Source organism: Acanthochromis polyacanthus, chromosome 18 (assembly GCF_021347895.1).
Source record: "Acanthochromis polyacanthus isolate Apoly-LR-REF ecotype Palm Island chromosome 18, KAUST_Apoly_ChrSc, whole genome shotgun sequence".
NCBI lineage: Eukaryota > Metazoa > Chordata > Actinopteri > Pomacentridae > Acanthochromis > Acanthochromis polyacanthus.
Genome location: NC_067130.1, coordinates 3,618,502 through 3,639,653, shown reverse-complemented (window position 1 = coordinate 3,639,653; position 21,152 = coordinate 3,618,502). Strand labels below are relative to the sequence as shown.

The 21,152-nt window shown below is 40.7% G+C and overlaps 1 protein-coding gene across 1 annotated transcript in view; it reads left to right on the top strand.

The window, feature by feature from the left end:
* The window catches only part of LOC110962332 (matrix metalloproteinase-17-like), a 127,963-nt gene extending 107,024 nt beyond the window's left edge, over positions 1-20,939 (top strand). The window contains 4 exon segments of the mRNA XM_051938105.1: positions 5,398-5,480; positions 7,681-7,833; positions 8,930-9,187; positions 18,253-20,939. Of these exon segments, the coding sequence (XP_051794065.1) occupies positions 5,398-5,480; positions 7,681-7,833; positions 8,930-9,187; positions 18,253-18,578 (820 nt within the window). The 3' untranslated portion in view covers positions 18,579-20,939.
* Positions 20,940-21,152: the final 213 nt, after the last annotated feature.

Here is a 21,152-nt window from a genome sequence, read left to right as displayed (position 1 = left end):
GATATCGAAGCAATGAGCTTCTGCTGAAGGTCAGTCAGTCGCCACCAATAAGTGATTTTCATCCTCTATGATCGTGATGACTACAAATTTCATGACCATCTGGACGTTCCCCCATCATTTGGCTTCATGGCGGCATGAGAGGAAAGATCGTTTGAGTCAGAGTTGATGAGAAATATTCACCGGGGCAGGAGGATAATTGTGAGTTTTCATCTGAGAGTGCAGGACAGATCTCGTTATCCTCTGTGGATGGTCTAGGAAGGAAGGCTGCATAAAAATCAGCACGAATCATCCTATGAGGACCGTGAATAACTGCAAATTAACGTTTCATTGCATTGTTCAAAAGTACACCGTCTAGTCCAGGTTGCACCAGGTTGTGTTAACCAGACAACACAGCATGCGACGTTTGAGTGATGACCCGGATTCTAAAGTCTTTTGTCTCGTGTTTCACATGATTCATCCTGTGCTGCTGTATCTCACCTCACCAGGAAAGTTTAGTCTTTGTGGTTTTATTTTGAAATTGCTGGGACCATCCATCAGCAGTGTTGGTACCCTTCAGTTCACTGAGGCAGGTATAACCCCAACAAAGAGGCTCATTTTATTCTACAATAATGTTTTAAAGGTCTATAAACCCCTTCGATCAGGGGTGTCCAACATGAGGCCCGTGGTCCAAAAGTGGTCCTCCAGAGGGTCCAATCCGGCCCTCAAAGTGTAAAAATTACAGAGAAGACATTAACTGCAGATTGTAAATGAGTAAAACTATAAATTTTAAATAATTTCCAGATTATGACAAGTTGTTTAGATCTTAAAGTAAAATACTAGATTGTTCATTGTTATTTTGTTTCTCATTTTTGCAATTTTTTGTCTTATTTTTGTTGTTTTCTGTCTGACTTTTGTTGTTTGTATCATGTTTTTATCGTTTTGTTTCTCAACTTTTGTCATTTTGTGTTTTATTTTTGTCTCACTTGTGTTTTTTGTCTTATTTTTGTCATTTTGTGTTTTGCTTTATTTGTTTTGTGTATCATTTGTGTCATTTTGTGTTTTATTTTTGTCTCTCTTGTGTTTTTTGTCTTATTTTTGTCATTTTGTGTTTTGCTTTATTTGTTTTATGTATAATTTGTGTCATTTTGTGGGTTTTTTTTGTCTTGCTTACGTTGTTTGTCTACTGTTTTGTCATTTTTGTTGTGTCGTTTGTGTAATTTTTCTCCCGTTTTTGTGATTTGTCCATTTTTTGTCGCTTTGTAACTTTCTTGTCTAATTTTTGTCTCTTTTCTGTTTTGGTTCATATCGTTTGTCTCATTTTTTTGTCATTTTGCCTTTCATTTTTCTATTTTGTGTTGTTTCTGTTGTTTTTTTTGGCCTTTTTTGTCTGACTTTTGTCATTTTGATCATAAAGTAAAATGCTTTATCGATCAGTTAATTTTCAGAATGCATTTTTCGCACTAAAACAAAGGAAACATTAGGAGTTGTGGTTAATTTATCGGTTATTACGGTGTGATTTTACTGGTCCATTGGAGATCAAACTGGGCTGAATGTGGAACCTGAACTAAGATGAGTTTGACACCTCTGGTTTAGTAGTAGTGATTGTTATGTAGATTGCAGTGATTTTATTTGATTTTTTTTTTTTATGCAGAATGGTCTGAGGATTGATGTTACAATTACTCATGTATTGAGAAGTTGACCAAAGTGGTCTTTTTTGTCAGTTTTTCTGTCACTGGCACATGGACAAAGAGAGCAAAGAACAGAGTTGTCTGAAGAGGTAAGAATGAAAATAATTACAGAGAATTGTCAAGGTAAAGGCCACAAGATCATCTCTCTGCAGCTTTTAGTTTCTTGTGACCGTATCTTCTAATACGATTACGGCGTCTAAGTTCCTTGGGCCCACAGCCAACCTTCCTCTGCATGGCCACGAGAGGAACACTGACCTCAGACTGAAGGATAGCTGTAATGGTAGAGAAAGCAGCAAGAAAAACTTCAAGACAGAGACAGACTTCCAACATCAAGACCCAACTATGTCTCTATTCGAATGAAAATGCAACTAAAAGCACCAAGAATGGATGAGAAGAAAACACTGATCTGCTTTAAGCACTAATCTTAATCTAATTCAGGGCTAAATGAATTCAATTTCAGCAATTTTAAGCCTCAGTTTATCATTTCCACATTACAACTTCCAGATCACAGTGTGTCTACAAAGGAACACAACATTTAGTCATCTGGAAATGAATGATGTAGTATTTTATTTTATGATCAAAACGGCAAGGTCAGACAAAAAAAAGACAAAAAGCAACAAAAAGAGGACAAAATATTTCCATAATGAGTCACAAAAAATGACAAAAAATGAGACAAACGACATGAAACGAAACAAAAATAGTCAAAAAATTACATAGCGACAAAAAAGGACAAACATGAGACAAAAAAATGACACAAATGACACAAACAAGATGATAAATGACAAAAAAAGAAAAAAAAACAACCAAAAAATAGACGGACAACACAAGCGAGACGAAAAACACAATACGACAAAATGACAAAAGAACAATGAGCGATCTAGTATTTTACTTTCTGAGCTGTTGACATGGTCTAGAAATTATTTTTAATTTATAGCTTTACTAATTTACAATCTGCAGTTAGTGTCTTCTCTGTAATTTTTACACTTTGAGGGCCGGATTGGACCCTCTGGAGGACCACTTTTGGACAACGGACCGCATGTTGGACACCTCTGATCTAACTGAACATCTGTGGAAAGAACTGAAACTCTGAAGTCACCCAGTAAACATAGAAAGACTGGAGAGCAAAGTATGAGCTGAGAAATCTCTTCAAAAAGCCGCTGATTGCAGCATTTGCCTCAAAAAGGTGCACTCCAAAATAGTAAGGTTCCTGATATTTGTGCACCTGCCATTTTCATTTGTTGCATCATTTTAAATAACATGCTGCAATAAAAATCAAAATTTAGGGACACTTTTTTGCTGAATTTTTGGATTTTTTTTAGACGAGCAAACAATATTTTTTGGTGCCTGTAAATGAAGACAACAGGAGGGTTACGAGTCAAGGACCTTTCTCGAGCCGTCACACACATTTGTAGACAAAACAAGATGTTTGAGGGCGTCTTTTTGGATTTTGGGAAACGCTGATCAACATTTTTCACCATTTTCTGACAAAAAACAAATCAATATTACGATAAAATAAATGGCGTATTCATCAATAATGAAAATAATCATGACTGTAAACAGTAGAGCTGATATTTAAATCAAATTATCACATTTTAGGTAGGGCTGGACCCGAATATCCCGAATATCCGAATATTCGTTCGCTACGGCGGTATCCGGATATTAATTTTGGTATCCGAATATTCGCCTCCCCCACTTCGGCTCATCTCGGCTCATCCCGAATGGCCAGGTGGCTGCTGACTCTGACGTTACGCTTCACAACGTTGCATAAACACAAGACAAGATGCTGAAGACCTCCGCTGTTTGGGAATTCTTCAGTTTAACTGAAGACAAAACGAAGGCAAAATTTGGACCTGGGAGACCAGACGAACGGATCCGAATATTTGGGCCGTCTCCGTCCACGAATATTCGGATATTCGTCTTTAATAGGGCCCGAATATTCGGAGGCCAGAAACCACTATTCGGGCCAGCCCTAATTTTACAAGACTTTCTGATCAACCACCTCTGATTTAGCTGAAAGTTTCATAGCACAGTGTGGTTGCCATGCTAGCGAGGTACGTTGATAATGCATGATTATGGAGGCAGCACTTTTATTCACAACTGATAATCATAAATTCCTGAATTTTTCATGGATTTCTCAAGCGCCATGTTACAAACGCCAGGCATGTATTTATGATATAGAAAGCTTCATTAAATTCCCAAAATACTTCACCTTCTATAGATGTAACCGTAATAACTCTATTCTAATGAAATATTCAAGATTAGCTTCCCTACATAATCGGGTAGTATATTCTTTTTGCTTACTGCATGTAGAATGGCTGCCATTATTCAATTTAATCTATAATCTTGGAAACAAATGAAGACTTAATTCATAAAAACAGCCTAATTACTACAAACACTATGTTAAAATATTAAGTGAGTTTCTGGCAGGCTTCCTGGCGTTTGGACCTACGCGTTGACCACTAAAACATTAGAGAGCAGCTTTTTTTGGGGGGAAAACTAAATCTAATTTGGCATATATTAGCTTTGGTTCAGTTAATGGATGCTGCTCCTCTGCTGCACTGTAAATAATCTCCTTTTGTCCACCGGCCAGGTCATTTAAAATGGCAGAGAGAAGAAAAACAGACCCTTAATAATTTCTCAATACACCGAAATGCCAAGTAAGTAGAAGGACCCAAGTGATATCAGAGGCAATTCAATAAAATCTTCTTAAAGGCGCTCCTAATGGTGTCGTTACGCGATGGCAATATTCATTTACCGATCAATTATCCATTATATATAGTGGTAATTACAGTTTCCTGTGTATATATTTAATGGTACAGTACTTCTGGCAGCATTTTTGGTGTCTCTTTCGGGGGTTACTTTGTTCTGTTTATTCCCCCCGCCACAATAGTGAAATAAAGCACCCACCCTTGTCCTGGTCACCCTTTGGATTAATGGCTTGAAAACGGGGCAGATTGCTGAGGGAGTGTTCAGATCCGGCTCCAAACTCCAACGTTTCCTGACCTCCAGGCTTACAGAGAAAGACTATGCAGCAATTTAACACCAAACAGGCATATAAAACCCACTCTCCATCACTGGGATCAGCCTTTCGCCGTCGTCATTACTCGTTTTTTCTCCACCTCCATCTGGTGATTATGTGTGGAAAAAGCACAGGGGTCACAAATGCTGACCACTAGGCAGCGGCGTCTTGTTAATAGAGCGCTGAATAGAGATCTTTGTTGATAACACGAGAGCTCTCGGCCTCCCACTCACAGTGGCAGGTCTGTGGTGCTAATGGCTTCATCGTTGGCAGGCCGGCCACGTCAGAGCTTTAATTCACTTATTAGCCTTGGGGATAAATGCGCTGGAAGACCTCTCCATGTCAGCGTGGCAGCGTTTCACCTCATGTTTAGCCTGTTTAATTGAAGGAAACACATGTGCGTGCATGCACACATTCAGAGCCGCTCAGTAGGTGAGTGCAATTATAGCAGAGCTGCTGTTTTCTGTATGCAAATGTCTTAAACAGGGTCTGTTTTTATGAACTCCGTGTGTTAGTGGCTGTTTTTTTGTTTTATGGAAGAATGAGATAGGGGTATGTATGACCTCGAACGCTGTGCTCAGAATACGATTTTGAATGTCATGTCTTTGTTCTTCAGGAAGCACAACTTTTCCCACTTCTGTCTTCATTCCTCTTTTAACTTTTCTTTCGCCCTTCCTCCAACTTTCCTCTCGTCTCATCCATCTCTCTAAGGCTGGCTCGAGATGCCCCGGACAGATGCAGCAGTCAGTTCGATGCCGTGGCCCAAATACGAGGGGAGGCTTTCTTCTTTAAAGGTATTTAAACCAGCGAGGGGACAGAGATGTACATCACGATGATTTTGACGGTGATCTATAGCGCTAACAACAGTCACAATGCAAATTGCAATCAAGAAGAGTCGACTCAAATTTACATACATTTATTACTAACTATTCACTACAACTAAGACAGACAACGTAAAACACAAAGACGACGTAGAAGTAAATGAATTAACTTAAGCAGTAGATGTAAGCTTGTAATGTCAATGCAAATGAGAAACAGAGAACAAAATTACAAGAATTATGAATACTCGTAGAATAGGATAGTTGAGAAGGTTGACTTCCTGAGAGATCAGATCAGAGATATTTTAATCTGGGGGCGTTTTTGGTGTCGTTTGGAATGTCTGTGTCCTTTTTTGTCTCACTGGTTGGTTTTGAGCATCTTTGGGGTTCTTTTGGGGTCATTCTGTGCGTCTTAAAGGTTGTTTTTGTCCCATCGTGGTAGTTTTGAGTGTACTTGGGGTTGTTTTGTGTCTCATTGAGTTGGTTTTGAGCATTTTGAGGTTGTTTTTGCATCTCTTTGTAGTTGTTTTGCATTTCTTTGTTGTTTTGTGCCTCTGTTATCATTTTGTGTTTCTTCGGGGTGCCTTTGAGCATCTTTGGGGTTGTTTTGCATCTCTTTGGTCATTTTGTGTCTCTTTAGGGTGGTTTTACGCGTCTTTGGGGTTGTTTTTCCTTCTTTTTGGGGGTTGTTTTTGCATCTTTTGTCTTTGTTTTGTGTTTCTTTGGTCATTTTGTGTCTCTTCTGGGTGGTTTTGAGAGTCTTTGGGGTTGTTTTTGCATCTCTTGTGTCTGTTTTGTGTTTCTTTGGAATACTTTTGATTGTCTTTTAGATAAATGTCCACCTGTCATTGTTGTGCATGTTTTAGCTGAGCTCTGTGGTTATCCAGTAAGAAAAAATAAGTAACTTCATACAGAATTTCATGATGATTTCCGCTCCTGGGCATGTGTCTGGTATTCCCGGTTTGATAATCCACCAATCTGCACACCATTTAGTACTGAAAAACAACCAGAAGTCAGATCATCAGTCTGCAGTCTGACAGATAATCGTTAAACCACTTGATGTGACTAGTTTAGTTGTGTCCAGATACTGTGTGGTTTTCTAGGTGGCTAACCTCGCTTGGATGATAAAGTTTAGTTCAGAAGAAACTTTTAAAAATTTACTGAAAATCACTGGAAAAGTTCCGCTTGATTTGAGCGTCCTGGGGTCATAAACTGATCCGCTTGCTTGCATTTTCTGATGCTAATTAGCTGGTTTCTCCTGACATGGCTGGAGTATCTGAAGTCATAGAATACAAACTGAAGCATGAGTTGGCAAACAGAGGTCGGATACTAGCAAAATGTGGATGGTCCTTTGGTAATTCAAAGGATGCTGCAGTGTTGTTCAGTGAAAATGTGTTTTCCTGTTTAGATTTTGGTCGATGTTGGAGTGAAGATGCTTAATGTGGAACACATCTGCTGTACAGCCTTGGGTAAAGTTGTACAAGAGAGGATAAACACTGACAATAAGAGAGAAGAAAGAAAAAAAGAGAAAAATAAAACAGCATTTACTGGACACGGGACAGAGTGAAGCCCTGGCAATCAATAGAAAACCAAATGATGTGTGGCTCAGAGGGGTAACATCACAGACTCACACATCCTGAAACGTCCTACGGTCTAAACAAAAGAGTCCTGTAGAGGCTATCACTCTTGTATTTTAATTCAAATGAGGACCTAGATCCAGGCCACAGCAAGCAGGTGTACAAGCTGATGGTCATTGAAGCAAACAGAAGACACAGGAAGCAAGTTTTACACAGTCCAAGGAAGTAGGTAATCGCAAACTAAAGCAGCAAGAAACACAAGGAAACAGCACAAAGGATGAACATAGACAAAGGTACTCCAGGAAGGAACTGACAGAAGAGAAAGACAAACTAAATACTCAAGTGAGGAAACAAACTCCCACTAAACCCAAAACTATGAGAACTAAAATGGATCTCTTTGGCCGTCTGGCCGAAGCGTTAAAAAATCAGGACAGTTTTTGTTGTTCAAAGCATATTTTATAGCAGAAATAGAGAAACATTTGAGTGCATATTTGTTGTCTACTGTTCAGTTTCTTGTTAGTTACTGTTTTTCTAACAGACTCAATCAGGATTTTCTAAGGACACTCTAACCCAGCCAGTCCTGTTCCTGTCTGTCACAGGAAAATACTTTTGGCGACTAACTCGAGAGAAGCACCTGGTGTCTCTTCGTCCAGCTCAGATTCATCGTTTCTGGAGGGGCCTTCCTCCCAATCTGGACAGTGTGGATGCTGTGTATGAGAGACCGGGCGACCACAAGATTGTATTCTTCAAAGGTAACTAGATTTACAGAGACACCAGTGTCACATTTTGTAATGCACAGTTCAGTCTGATAGACATAACAAAATAAATAAATGACAGAAACTGATGCTATAAGTCTGTGGCCAAATGTTCTCTGCTTTTGTTCTCATTATCGTTCCGTTTCAGGCAATTAGACGTTTACCTGACTTTGACCCTTTAACAAGTAGTTTTGGTGCCTGAACTTAGCCAAGCAAAAAAGAATGGAAGTAACTGAAAAAATAATGGTCAAGAAGAAGATTCAAACCTTGTCAACGGTCTCTAACCCCTGCTGACGATCACATGATTGTGATCCTACTACAAATCCACCAGGATTTATCCACTGGAAATGATACAAAGAACAACTGATTAAATTTCCGAGTTCCATCAATTCCCGCCGCCTGCTTCATATTTAGGTCACACTATCCATACATAACGTACACAAACGTAACACCCCTGTGCTCAGTGCAAGGTAGTTTTTTTATTAAAGATTTCATCCGTCAGAAATAGTGGTGCAGCGGATCACTAAACTCACGGATCGGATCGGTCCTCGGATCAAGAGTCACGGATCGGATCTTTTTTCAGATCAGCAAAAAGCAAAAAAAAAAAAACAACAAAACAAATAAACATACATTTTGTCTGTTTATTATTAGATGCCACTTCAAATGTGTGGATGTGTTTCCACTGGCATATGGCTTTCTGATGCCACAGTGCCTACACACCGTCACGGTTTTGTCCACTGACCTCTTTCCTTCGTCGTCATATTCGACAGGGAAACCAAAATGCTCCCATAGAGGGGATTTAAGTGTCACGGGGTGTTCAAGCTCCTCCTTTCCTCTGCTCGCCATGTCTGCTGTCTTCCTTTCTCCGCTCACTACAAGCTGCGTGCGGACAGAGCACAACCTTTTTTCTTTTTTTTTCAGAAATCGATCCGCGGGTCATGTGTGTGCCGAACCGATGACGTCGATCCAAACGGATCACGGATCAATGATGATCCGTTGCACCACTAGTCAGAAATGATCCAAAGACTGAGCAGCCTTGGTGGAGTACTGCCCTTTGAGTTCTTTTCTTGTTTTCTCTGTTTTCACCCCTCAGGTCTAAAATATTGGGTATTTAAAGACAACAACGTGGAGGAGGGTTACCCACGTCCAATCAGTGACTTCGGTCTGCCGATGGAAGGAGTGGACGCAGCCTTCGTTTGGCTGCACAACGACAAAACCTACTTCTTCAAGGACAACCACTACTGGCGCTACGACGACCACCAGAGACGAATGGACCTGGGCTACCCTAAAGACAGCACGCTGTGGAAGGGGCTGCCGCCACAGCTGGACGACGCCATGAGGTGGTCTGACGGTGAGTAGCCACGAAAAACTAAAAACCTTCCCTGACAAACTCTTCTGAAGGTGTTTAGCAGTATATTTTGGCAGGTGGTGCAGCAACAACACATCACTGAACGCGACGGAGAGATTTAGAAAGCATTCCATCTGCATGCTTTCTATCAGTGTAATGGTGCTGTTTTAAAAGACGCCAAAGCTGGAAATCTACTCAAAATGTGAAGACAGATTTAAAAAGCTTTATGTGGCTCCTAAGGGAGCCGTGAAAACAAAATGGGAAATTACATCACTCCAGTACTTGGAGTCGGAGACAACAAATTTTATATGAAAGACTGTTAAAGGCGGATTTGTTGGAAGCGGATATTTAGACCTTCAGCTCTGGCTGGCAAGTCGGCTTCTACAAATTAAATCCAATTCATACTGACATGTTCAACAGAAATTTTGTACTTTTTTACAACCGGTGATTGTGTTTTTGTTACAACTCTAACAAAAAACGGCCTCGGTTTCATTATTCTGAAGTTGCTGCACATTCACATGAGCAGCTCCTAGTTACTGTATAGGCTCCTGGAAAATATGATGTTCACATACACCGTAACAAACACCCACTGACCCATAAAGAGTGAGCTGTGGTTGTGGAAAATGAAACGTACGGCCCCTTGCCTAGGGACCTTTCGGATACTAGCTGCTCAAGTTTCCAGACAACAAACTTTTTAGATTACAGACACTGAGTCAGTCTACCAGAAAGAGCTTGTGAGACCGCCGCCTCGGCTGCTAACAACAGCCCTGACCTTTACTCTGCAAACACAGTGAAGAGCCGTGTTGGGTGTTATGAATCCACAAGCTGGCCGCCTCAATTAATCCATGCTGCCACTGTGAGCTCAGCGGACTCGGCCGGATACACAGGGAGCCTGCTGTTTGAAGAACACTCAGATGGGATGACAAGATCTCCGATTTAATCAAGGAGGTCCAGCAGAGAATGTTCCTGCTGCATTAACCTCGGCGCAATCATCGCCTCGCAGTCGATCCGGATCCGTTTCTGCAGATTCGCCTTCTGATGCAGCTCCGCGTGTCGCCGCTCGGAGATGAAAGTAAAGTTTTTGCTTTTGAGCAGTCAGTCGGCTCGTCTCCCTCTAAAAGGCTTGAATGGCATCAGGAAGGCGATGAAAGCAACTGTTGATTTTACCCCTTGCAGCTATGCATTCTACAGACTGCAGCAGCTCTCAGTTCAGCTCCAGTCGCTTTTCTGCAGCCGTCAGCCTCCCTAAGCAGCCCTGTCACTATCGCTTCTATCTCTTTCACTCTCACAAGCAGCCGATGGGTTTTAATTGGAGCCTCGCTGTAGAGCGAATTATCATTTGTGCAGGTTGGAAATGTTTTACATTTAAAGCTGCAGGAATCAATAGTCCAAAAGTCTCAGCGTCTGCCAGTGTCGAGTTTGAAACTTAGAGAGTCGGCAGCGTAGACGTAACAGCAGTTATGTGTTTTTAAATGAGCACATATGAGTGTGGATGTTGGTTGTGACCAAAACAGAGCTAAAAGCAAAGTGAATATTTGAATCTGGTTCATCTATGCCAGCTGCTGTTTGCTAATGTCATTATTAGAAATTCTGTTTTTGTTGTTTCTAAGCTTCTTTTGCTGTTCAATGCTGCTTTAAAATATATATTGTTTTCTTTTTTAAAAAAATACACACCTCACCATCTCATATTTGTCTTTTTTCTGTGCATACGTATGTAATTAAGTGAAATTTGTTACATTTTTGGTCAATTTCTGCATTGTTTTCCTCGCACCACCTGTGGAACAATGTTTGAAGTGCCATAATTTGAGAAATAATGTGGCCAGAGGCTTGAAATTTTATTGGCTCATTCATATATGCACAAAAATGTCAGTGTTTCTTTCTACTCTGATATTCCACCAGCCATAAAACCTCAACCAACGAGCTTTATGGAGCTCCAGCTACACTGTTTCTCATGTTATTTCACTTCAAACAAGAAAACAACACAAAAATCAATGTGATCCAAGTCGTCTTTAAGAATTTTTAAATCAAAAACTACCCATGACCCCAGATTTTACACACAGTCAACTCAGTCAATATTCACCACTTTAAAAAAAAACATCAGTCAGATTGAAGATGGTGTGGGGTTTTTGGAATGACCCTAATGCTGGTGGTTTGGCATTAAACTTCCACGTGCATTAATGACAATCTCTGCATTCGGCTCATCCATGTGATTTATCTGACTGTGAAATACACAAAATATGAAGCCAACATGACTGTAACAATGTTTCTGTGATTCACAGTCAATAAAAAAATCCATACAATGAGAAGAAGTTGCTTTTAAAAACAGATACAATCTTCAATATACGCAGCCTGATTCTGATTTAGATAAAAAATGATCACTGGAGGGTTCAAATGTTCGTAAGCATTAAGAAACGGTCATATTTCAAATGGCAGTTGTTCACCTAATTGCTCAGGTGTTCACTCTGAAACGCCTACACTCGGAATATTCTATCAGTCTCTTCCTCATTTCCACTCTGAGACTGAATTATTTGTTAAATTTGAGTGTGTGAGTTCCATCCTCACACAGATTGCATTTATTTTCCTCCTCGGCTAATGGCGCTTTTCTGCCACCGCGGCCAAGACTCGGTTCTTTTTTGCGGGTATCTTGCTCATCTGTTGTCGCCAAGTTGTTGAACATGAAAAAAAAAGTGTCATTGTGGCAGCATGAGCACTGCCTTCTGTTTGTAGATAATTAATCTAGTTCCAAAATACGATTATGATCCGGGACATTTCTGAAAACACATCAGGGAGGTGGTCTCACAGCCAGATGGACTGAAGAATTGTTTTCTGCTAAGTGCCGCTAAATTGGCTCATAGTTTTCATGACATATGGTCAACCAGTGACCCGGCACTTGACAACTACTTGGAAAAAGTCATTACCAGTCACTGATGACCTTTTCCGAGCATAAATCGACCCGTTATGATCTTTCGTCAAACAGCGCTGCTCTGCTTTGGAGTTAACTGAGTCAGACCTTCAACGGCAAACATGATTTTCTAGACGCTGCGTGAAAACAGGAAATAAACGCTAAGCAGATATTAGTATCAGATGTCTCTATCTTTACCAGCCATCACTGAATCGTTCTAATTAACAAGCTGAAGTGTTTAACTCCAGTACAAGAAGCATTCAGAGAACGTCTCTGAATGTCAGTGTAACAATCAAACAGTAGGATTATTCACCTGAATGTGCACTCATTTATGAATGGCAAATCACTTTACTTTGCATTTAAGAAACCACTTTTGTGATTGCGTCCATTCAGGGCATTTAATGCAGAGTCAGTTTTATAAATCGTTAGAGAAAGCCCTCAGTCAGGAGTGTCAAACTCATCTTAGTTCAGGTTCTCATCTCCAGTGGACCGGACCAGTAAAACCACAGCATAATAACCTAGGAATAACCACAGCTCCTAATGTTTCTTTTGTTTTAGTGCAAAAAAGTCCATTCTGAAAATGTTCATGTTTAAGAAACTATCTTTCTGCAAAACATTCTCAACAACCGGAAATTTCTAAAGATAAAAAAGTTCAATTTCATCAACATTCAGCCTCAGTTTATCATTCACACATTAGAACTTCCAGATCACAGAGTGGCTACAAAGGAACAAAACTTTTAGTTACAAGTAGATGGGACTGAATTGTATAGTATTTTACTTAACGATCAAAACGGCAAGTCAGACAAAAAAAGAACAAAAACAAGATAAAATATTACAGACAAAAAATGACAAAAATGAGACAAGGGACATGAAACAAAAGAGTCAAAAAAAATTGGTAAAAATGTTACAAACAACAATAAAAGGACAAAAATGAGACAAAAAATTACACAAATGACACAAACAAGACGAAAAACAGCAAAGCGACAAAAAAATAGACCGACAACACAAGCGAGACGAAAAACACAATGCGACAAAAAAATGACACTTAAAACAACGAATAAACCAAATCACAACATGGCAAAAATGAGACAAAAAAACACAAGCAAGACAAAAAGGAAACACAAAAAGACACAAATGAGAAACAAAACGACAAAAGTCAGACAAAAAAACAACAAAAACAAGACAAAATATTACAAAAATGAGACACTAAAGAACAATAAACAGTCTAGTATTTTATTTAATGATCAAAACAACTTGTCACGGTCAAGAAATTATTTTAAATTTATAGTTTTACAAATTTACAGAGAGTGTCTTCTCTGGAATTTTTACACTTTATAAAGTCATCCCGCTTTTGGCCCGTGGGCCGTATGTTTGACACCCCTGCCCGAGGTGATCCACACACATGGAAAAATGGAAATAAATAACACCATTAAATGCACAGTTTGTCCTTCTGCTGTGCATGTTCCTCCCTCTCTCTCATCACCTCACTATAAACTTTATCCTCTCCTCCTCCTCGTTCTCTTTCCTCCTCGTGATTCCCTGAAAGTGTTGAGTTTTATAGGAGGAAGGTGTGTTAATGTGAGCATTACTGGAGCACGTCACGCTTGGATCTGCCATGTCAGTAATGTTTACACACCATGGGCATCTGTGCCGGTAAAACATCCCGGTCTTTTACCTCCTATAAAACATCTAGTACCGTCTATAAAACCGCACACATATAGCTGAGCATGTAAATATATATTTATACGAGCGCGTGTGTGTGTGAGCTCACAGCTGGCTGCCGTGTAATTACATGTGGCGTTAGCATAGCGTTAGCATAGCGTTAGCATGGCGTTATCCGTTATGATAAGACATAATTAGTTTCTGCTGGAACATAAACTGCAGTAAATTGTGTAAATACTGGAAGTTGTTGAGATGCACAGAATCATTTGGCTTCTGTTTAATAGTTTGACAATTTGATTTATCGCGGCTATTTGTGGGACGTTCCCCTTCACTGTTCTTTTACCGCATACATAAAATGTGCATTTTTTTTTTTAATGCTTCTCCCACAGTTAAAGCTTGAAGAGTTAATTAATAAGCTCTTTGAGACTGAGACTCTCATGACTCGATTTAATCACCGCGCAGCATATAGGAGAGTTACAGTACAGGACGGATCATAAACATGAAATAAGTCTGTGAGGCAGCCACCAGCAGCGATGAACGCTTTTCCAAATGCATGATTTGAGACTGAAATTTGAAATACTTCAACAACTTAGGCACCAAAAAAACTGTGCTCATATACACTACCATTCAACAGTTTGGGCTCATCCAGACAATTTCATGTTTTCACACTTTTATTCATGTGCTAACATAATTCCACAAGGGTTTTCTAATCATCAATGAGCCTTTCAACACCATTAGCTAACACAATGTAGCATTAGAACACAGGAGTGATGGTTGCTGGAAATGTTCCTCTGTACCCCTATGGAGATATTCCATTAAACATTTCCAGCTAGAATAGTCATTTATCACATTAACAATGTCTACACTGGATTTATCATTCATTTAACGTTATCTTCACTGAAGAAAATTGCTTTTCTTTCAAAAATAAGGACATTTCTAAGTGACCCCAAACTTTTGATTGGTAGTGCACGTTTGGAAGATTTGTTGCTGACCTCAAATATTGATTTGTTTTACTATTTTTTTCCCCTTTTTTCTGTTTTCTCCCATTTGTATGAAGCAAACAGCTAAATAAAAAATCTTTACAGCACCCTTACTGTAATTTCACTGCCTAAGACCTCCATCATAAATATTAAATGCAGTTATCTACTTCAGCTGTTCATTCTTCATTCACAAATAGATACTCTGAAAAAAGTCCGTGTGCAAGAAAGAAAGTTTAAGGGGGTCATAAAGGGAAATATGACCAAAATGAAGCCCGCGGCGAAGAGGTTGTAGAGAGATACGCTGTGATATAAATCTACATTTAAAGGGTAATGTATCAATTTCACTTTTATAAATGACCAATTATAGCGATAAAATCATATATTGTGCAGATTTGCTCCAGAGAAGCGCACTATAAAAGTACAAGGAGGCCTATATCCACATTGTCCTGACATTTGCTTTGACTAGACGAGAGCTTCAGATCTGGAGTGGCTCCCCAGATGCTGCAGAAAGGTTGCCTGCTGTTCAGAAGCAATTATGGCGGGTCAGATGCTGAGGACATACTGTAGTGCTCCCCCCACGGAGATTAATAATGTTTACTTTAACTTAAATTGTTTTGGAAGTCTTTACAAAGCAGATCCTCTTTAAAGGATGCCTCCTTCAGTCGACTGTCCAGATTAGGCTTTGATAAAGTGCTTGTACTTATTTAAACCGGCACAAAAACAAAGAATTAGCACTCAGTCCTCATCTCGGTCCACTCTCAGCGGGAGTGAGCAGCATCGCCTCTCTGCTCTGCAGCAGCTCCCACAGGAATCACTGGAAGCTCTTTTCCCTGTCAGGTGTTTAGAGGTCTGTGTTGTCTCGGAGTTTTCTGCGGCTTTAAAGGTCCTCCTCCAGCGCTGTGATGTGCAGAAACGGGCCCGACACAAGAGAGCCGAGAGCTCCTGCAGAGTCTCCGATTTATGGAAGGACGCGTAGAAATGCAAACAGAAAAGCAGGCGTTCACGTATACCGTGTGCACACCTTTGGGCGATGCAGCTGGAGCGACATCAAAGCCTTCATCTCCCTTTAGGCTGCTGCCACGAGCCGAGGATGAAGAGAGAACGGTGGAGTTAAAGCAGAGAAAGCAGGAGGACGTGGCGTCAGCAGCACTTAGGAGAGACGAAGAACGTGTAAAATTAAAATGCTTACGAGATGGATGTGAAAGATGCTCGGAGACGTAGAGAAAGGGTGTGATCAGAACGATGCTGGAGGGGAAATGAGCATAAAGAAGCAGAAAAATCCATATTGTTTGTTCTACATTTGTTGTTTCTATAGGCGGGTTTTCAACTGAAGAAGTAAACAAGCTCTGTGTCATAAAAATGGATGTTAAGACACTTTCACCATTAAGTCACTGTTTGTGATGCTAATCTGTCTGTAAATCACATCATTATATTCAATATTTCTTCTTGTTTTGTGCCATTCGTAATAGCTGACATGTATATTTCAGTGAGAAGTAGCTAGCAGAAATGATAATGTAGGTACAAAGTTAGCTTCACGGGTAGATGGTATTGATCTGCATCTGTCCAGAAACATGAACAAACAGTACCAGAGTCCATCCACACAAATGTCTTCATATGTCCCATATGATGAAAATGCATTTTGATTGTGTTTATTTTATTATTAACTTGAAAGTGTTGAGATATGAATGTGTTTACTTGTGTTCCACCACCACACAGTCCCCAAACAAGCCAGGACATCCAGCTAAAACTCTGTCTAATCGTAGCCTCTCGCTGCTTTTGAGGTGAGCCAGTCACAAAGAACAACTGCTTCACAGTCCAGTGGGTTTATTTGCTCTATATAGCTGCTTCTGCTGACTCTAAAATGTCTCAGCCATGAGCAAAGCACAACAAATGTACAGATGTGGGCTGCAGGAGTGAACACAAGAGTCCTCATGCTCTCCTAGCATCTAAGGAGCTGAACATCAAGTGGATTATTCTTATTTTGGATGGAAATGTCGCCACAACAATCAAGCCTCAGCGATAGTACATTGTGCGGTCAATATGGCTAATGATATGTCCACAGGTCAGAGCTCAGTCAGGAGACGGTGGAAACTTTAAGGCTGATTTGAAAGCGAATAACAAGGACTATTTGGATTGCTGTGTTTTCACATCACCTGTTGCTTCTCTCCTGCTCTCTGTGCTCACATTTACTGTTTTATTTCATCTGATTTCCCAATAAATCTGTTCCCATTCACATCATTTTCTGTTGCTTTTGTCAGACAACAGAGGGAGTATGAAATGCAGCCCGTTAAAACTACACATTAACCAACAATCGCCTCGGAGTCTTTTCCACGAAACTGCTAATTTTACAACCACGATGTTGTCACCAAACACGAGTTAAAAACAGCTGCTCTGCTGTGCAGGCAGCGATAATTCCACAACAAAACGGGTGTTCAGAAAGAAAAGTGGTCTCACATAGCCATTCATGTCTGTTAGCTGCCATGAAGTCTACAACATACAGAGAGAGTCTTCTTCCTGAAGGGGACGTGAACAGCAGCAGTAAAGCAACAGACACTAAAAAGCTGATTTAGACCCTGACTGAAAACAGAGGATGCAGAATGATAGAGAAATGAATTATCTTTGAAATGTAAGTCATTTTCTGGGGACGTGAAATTTATAATGCAAGACATTTAAATGATGTTGGGATGCTCTCATTCTGGTTATTATACTTGTATCATCATCACAAAATATTCCATATTGATATATGGTAGAATTGCTACATTCAATCCATACCTCAAATTAGGGATGACTGCAGTTTATACACATGGACCTTAATATAGCATTTAATCAGAGCTGCTGATCAGCAACATGATATCGTCAAACTCTGCATACTTGTTAATTTTTTTCTCTCTCTAGAATATTCTAATCATAACATCCTAATGTGTTTTTCACCCAAAGCAATCAGTCTGCTCTGCTATCAGCCGTCACAGATTCCCACACTGGAGCTCTAAACCCGTGTCAAACACGGAGCCCGACTTCATTAGCAATATTCATTAGCGGCCCTAAACACACAGCGACAGTGGGAGCTGTCTTACCTAAAAACAGGTTTTTTATACCTGCAGTTTTCAGTGCAGAGCCTCATAGCCTTCATAAAACTCAGGTCTCTGACCAGATCTCCGGAGCTCTAATAGCCCATTACGCACTCTGCGCTAACGGCCACATTTCCTTCTTGGGATAATGAACATTTTCCACTCATTACTTTTGTGAATCGTGCAGTTTTGGGCACAAAAACAAGTTTTCATCTTAGTCTCCTCGTAAACTCTGTCATTTTGGGTCATTTTCTTCCCCTCACCTGCGTGAGAATCTCACTAATGACATGACTTGGAAACTCGCATATACCGCTGTTTGCTGTGTTGTTGTTGCCAAAAAGTGCAGCCTTGTCAAACAAACTTTCCACCTCATGTGAGGTTTCGTGTTGAATTGTGTTGTTCTCTGTCCCATGTTGTTCTGTTCTGCCATGTAGTCTTTCTTTTCTGTCTCCGAAGGCTCGTCCTACTTCTTCAAGGGGAAGGAGTACTGGCGAGTGCCGGGCAGCGACATGGAGGTGGAGGCGGGATTCCCTCGCCTCATCGCTAAGGACTGGCTGCTGTGCACCGAGATGCAGTCGGACTCTCCGGACGCGGAGCCCAAAAACACGGAGACGAGAGTCAACGTGCACCGACACCCGGACCATGCGGAGAACGGATACGAGGTTTGCTCCTGCACCTCGGACAACGCCTCGCCTTTAGGTGTTCGCCTCTCGCCGTCTCCCCTCTGGCTGCTGCCGCCTGTCTGGACGCTGTCGCTGGCCCTCCGCTCTGAACCGCTATGATGCTAAAGCTCGGGTCAACATCCTCCAGCTGGGTGCATCAGAGAGACTCGTTCATGGAGGGCCAGCGGACACTCAGCCAAAACACAAATGGGAAAATTTTGTTCATATAAATATGGATCGGTATGTTTTCTGCTATTATTTTTGCTGTTATTTATTTCACATACCATTCAATGGTCATCTTAAGCGCCTTGCAGTATGGGTAGAACATGCCATTATCCTGTTATCAAACTACACCTGGTAGGCATCGGTCCACTGACAAAGATAGTGTCGTGTTTTACGAGTTGAGTTACACAGATCCACAAGTTAAATCGCGTCTTTCTTTAAGTGGCTTCATCTTTTGCTTGGACGGCTAATTTAGTGGAACTGACTCAAAAGTATTACTTTAGTAGTACGTACTTTTACCTGTACAAGAAGTTTACAGCAATAATGAATGGCATCCTTGGATGTAAGGTGATAAAATAATTGTGTAACATTCTGAAAATGACCCTTCAGGACATTAGTAATAGTAATAACAGACATTTTGGGGAATATGTTGTTCTGATACCCCTCTCATGTGAGCCCAGGAAATATTTGGCTTCAGCTAGCAGTTGGTTAGCTTTGCTTTGACTGGAAAAAAGGAGGGAAACAGCTAACCAGTCAAAATAACAACGTCCACCTACCATCAACATCCAAAGCACTCTACTCGTCTTATCACTTTTTCTTGTTTCTTTAAAGGCCTCTACACACTGCGATTTTAATAATCTTACAAGTTCACAGTTTGCTACACTGGACGACATGAATCTAACAATCTTTGGTCATGACATGAAACAAACTGTCAGCCTACGATGTACGTGAGTCGACATGAATACGTGCGCCGTCCGTCCATGAAAAATAATTCTTCAACTGTAGAGCACAACATAGAGGGTCACATTATTTAATCACATAAAGTAAATGCTGTGGACACTATTTCCAGCGGTGTTTGTGTGCTTTTGCTAGCCGCTGATGTTAGCTTACTCATCTGGGAGCTGCAATTCTGTTGCTGTATCCTTCCATGCTTCGTCCTTTTTTGTCCGGTTGTGGTACGACCTGGAGGACACGTCAAAAAGGCCTCTGCTGCCACAACTCTACTGGGCATCTTCTTTGTTTAAATCCCACATACTTGTCTTTGAACCTGCCTCTCAGTGCAACGTAGGACCGCCGATTTAGAGCCAAGACCAAAGATAACGCCACGATTCTCTCACGATTGTTACCTTTCGCCCGGGACGGCCGAAAATCACACAGCGTGTAGAGGCCTTAATCCACATAAATCTTGTAAAAACAGCCCATTTCTGTGTGCCATTAGTCAGATTTTGTGGCCTTTAGGCAGAGCCAGAAATATATGAGCATCAATCTCCTGACCTAACTCTCAGCAAGAAGAAGATGAAGAAGCATATTTCCCAAAATGTCAACTATTGCTTTATAAATATTGTCTGGCAAGCAAGACGTCCTGTCAGGCTCCTATTATTCTCTACCAGTCAAGTTGAGGTTTAGGCCTGTTACATTTCTGGTGTTTGGAGCCACCAATTCTAGAGGTTTTTACTGCTAGGAAGACCAAGCCAGGGCAAATAATGGCACCCTGGGATGTACGTAGATACTGCAGGTAGACAGCTGATTGACACTCTATCATGTACCAAGGCAGACAGGTGAAAAGTACTCTGAGATGGAGCTTAGATAGATAGCTAGGTTTACAGGTGAATGGCCTCGTGGGATCCTGACAGGAAGACGCATGAATTGGCGTGCTGGTTGTCGACAGGTAGATGAATGGCCTTCATTGTTGTAAACAGGAAGACAGGTGAATCCCACCCAGTACAGCTACAGGAAGAAAAGGGCACTTTGGGATTCAGGAAGTAAGACGAATGAATGTTAGTCCTGTAAGACGGAAAGTTCAACTCCGAGACTCTCACAGTTGCTCAGCACCGTTATACTCGCTTATATCCTTTACCTATACGCTCTTTGAGGAAATGATGCACATGTATCTACACAAATTCATCATTTTCACCGGAAGCATTCCCCGCCATTATCAGAGGTAGTATTGGTTTGTGGTATTTTTTATTTTTTTGTTAATAAATATGGATAGATTGTGAGTCCATATTGCTTTGAACAACTCACAGAGCATTTCCTACGTCGATTCAAGCTCCTCCTGGTGACGTCCTACGCAGACCTCACGAGATGGCAACCGGATTTATTGTTGCTGATATATTTACCTACAATTTAAATATAGACACAGATATATTTCAGTTGAGATGTTCCATGGTTGCTGCAAACCACGTGGACTGTGTATATTTCAAGCTGTGTTTTCTAATGTAAAATATTTTTGTAGAAAAATTAAAGAATCTGAACGACTTTGTTGGCTAACGGTGGTTCCATGGATGTGTACCGAGACGGATTATTTCGAGTCTTGTGGCTGCGTGGGCTGAGCGTGTAATTACTTCAGTGTCATTGAAAAGGAGCCCGAGCTCAAAGGCAGATGAAGGTAACATGACAGCTTGCAGACACCAACTGGTTCCTGCATTCATTCCATCTCTCTGATGTCCTTAAGCACGTTGTCTCTTGGAA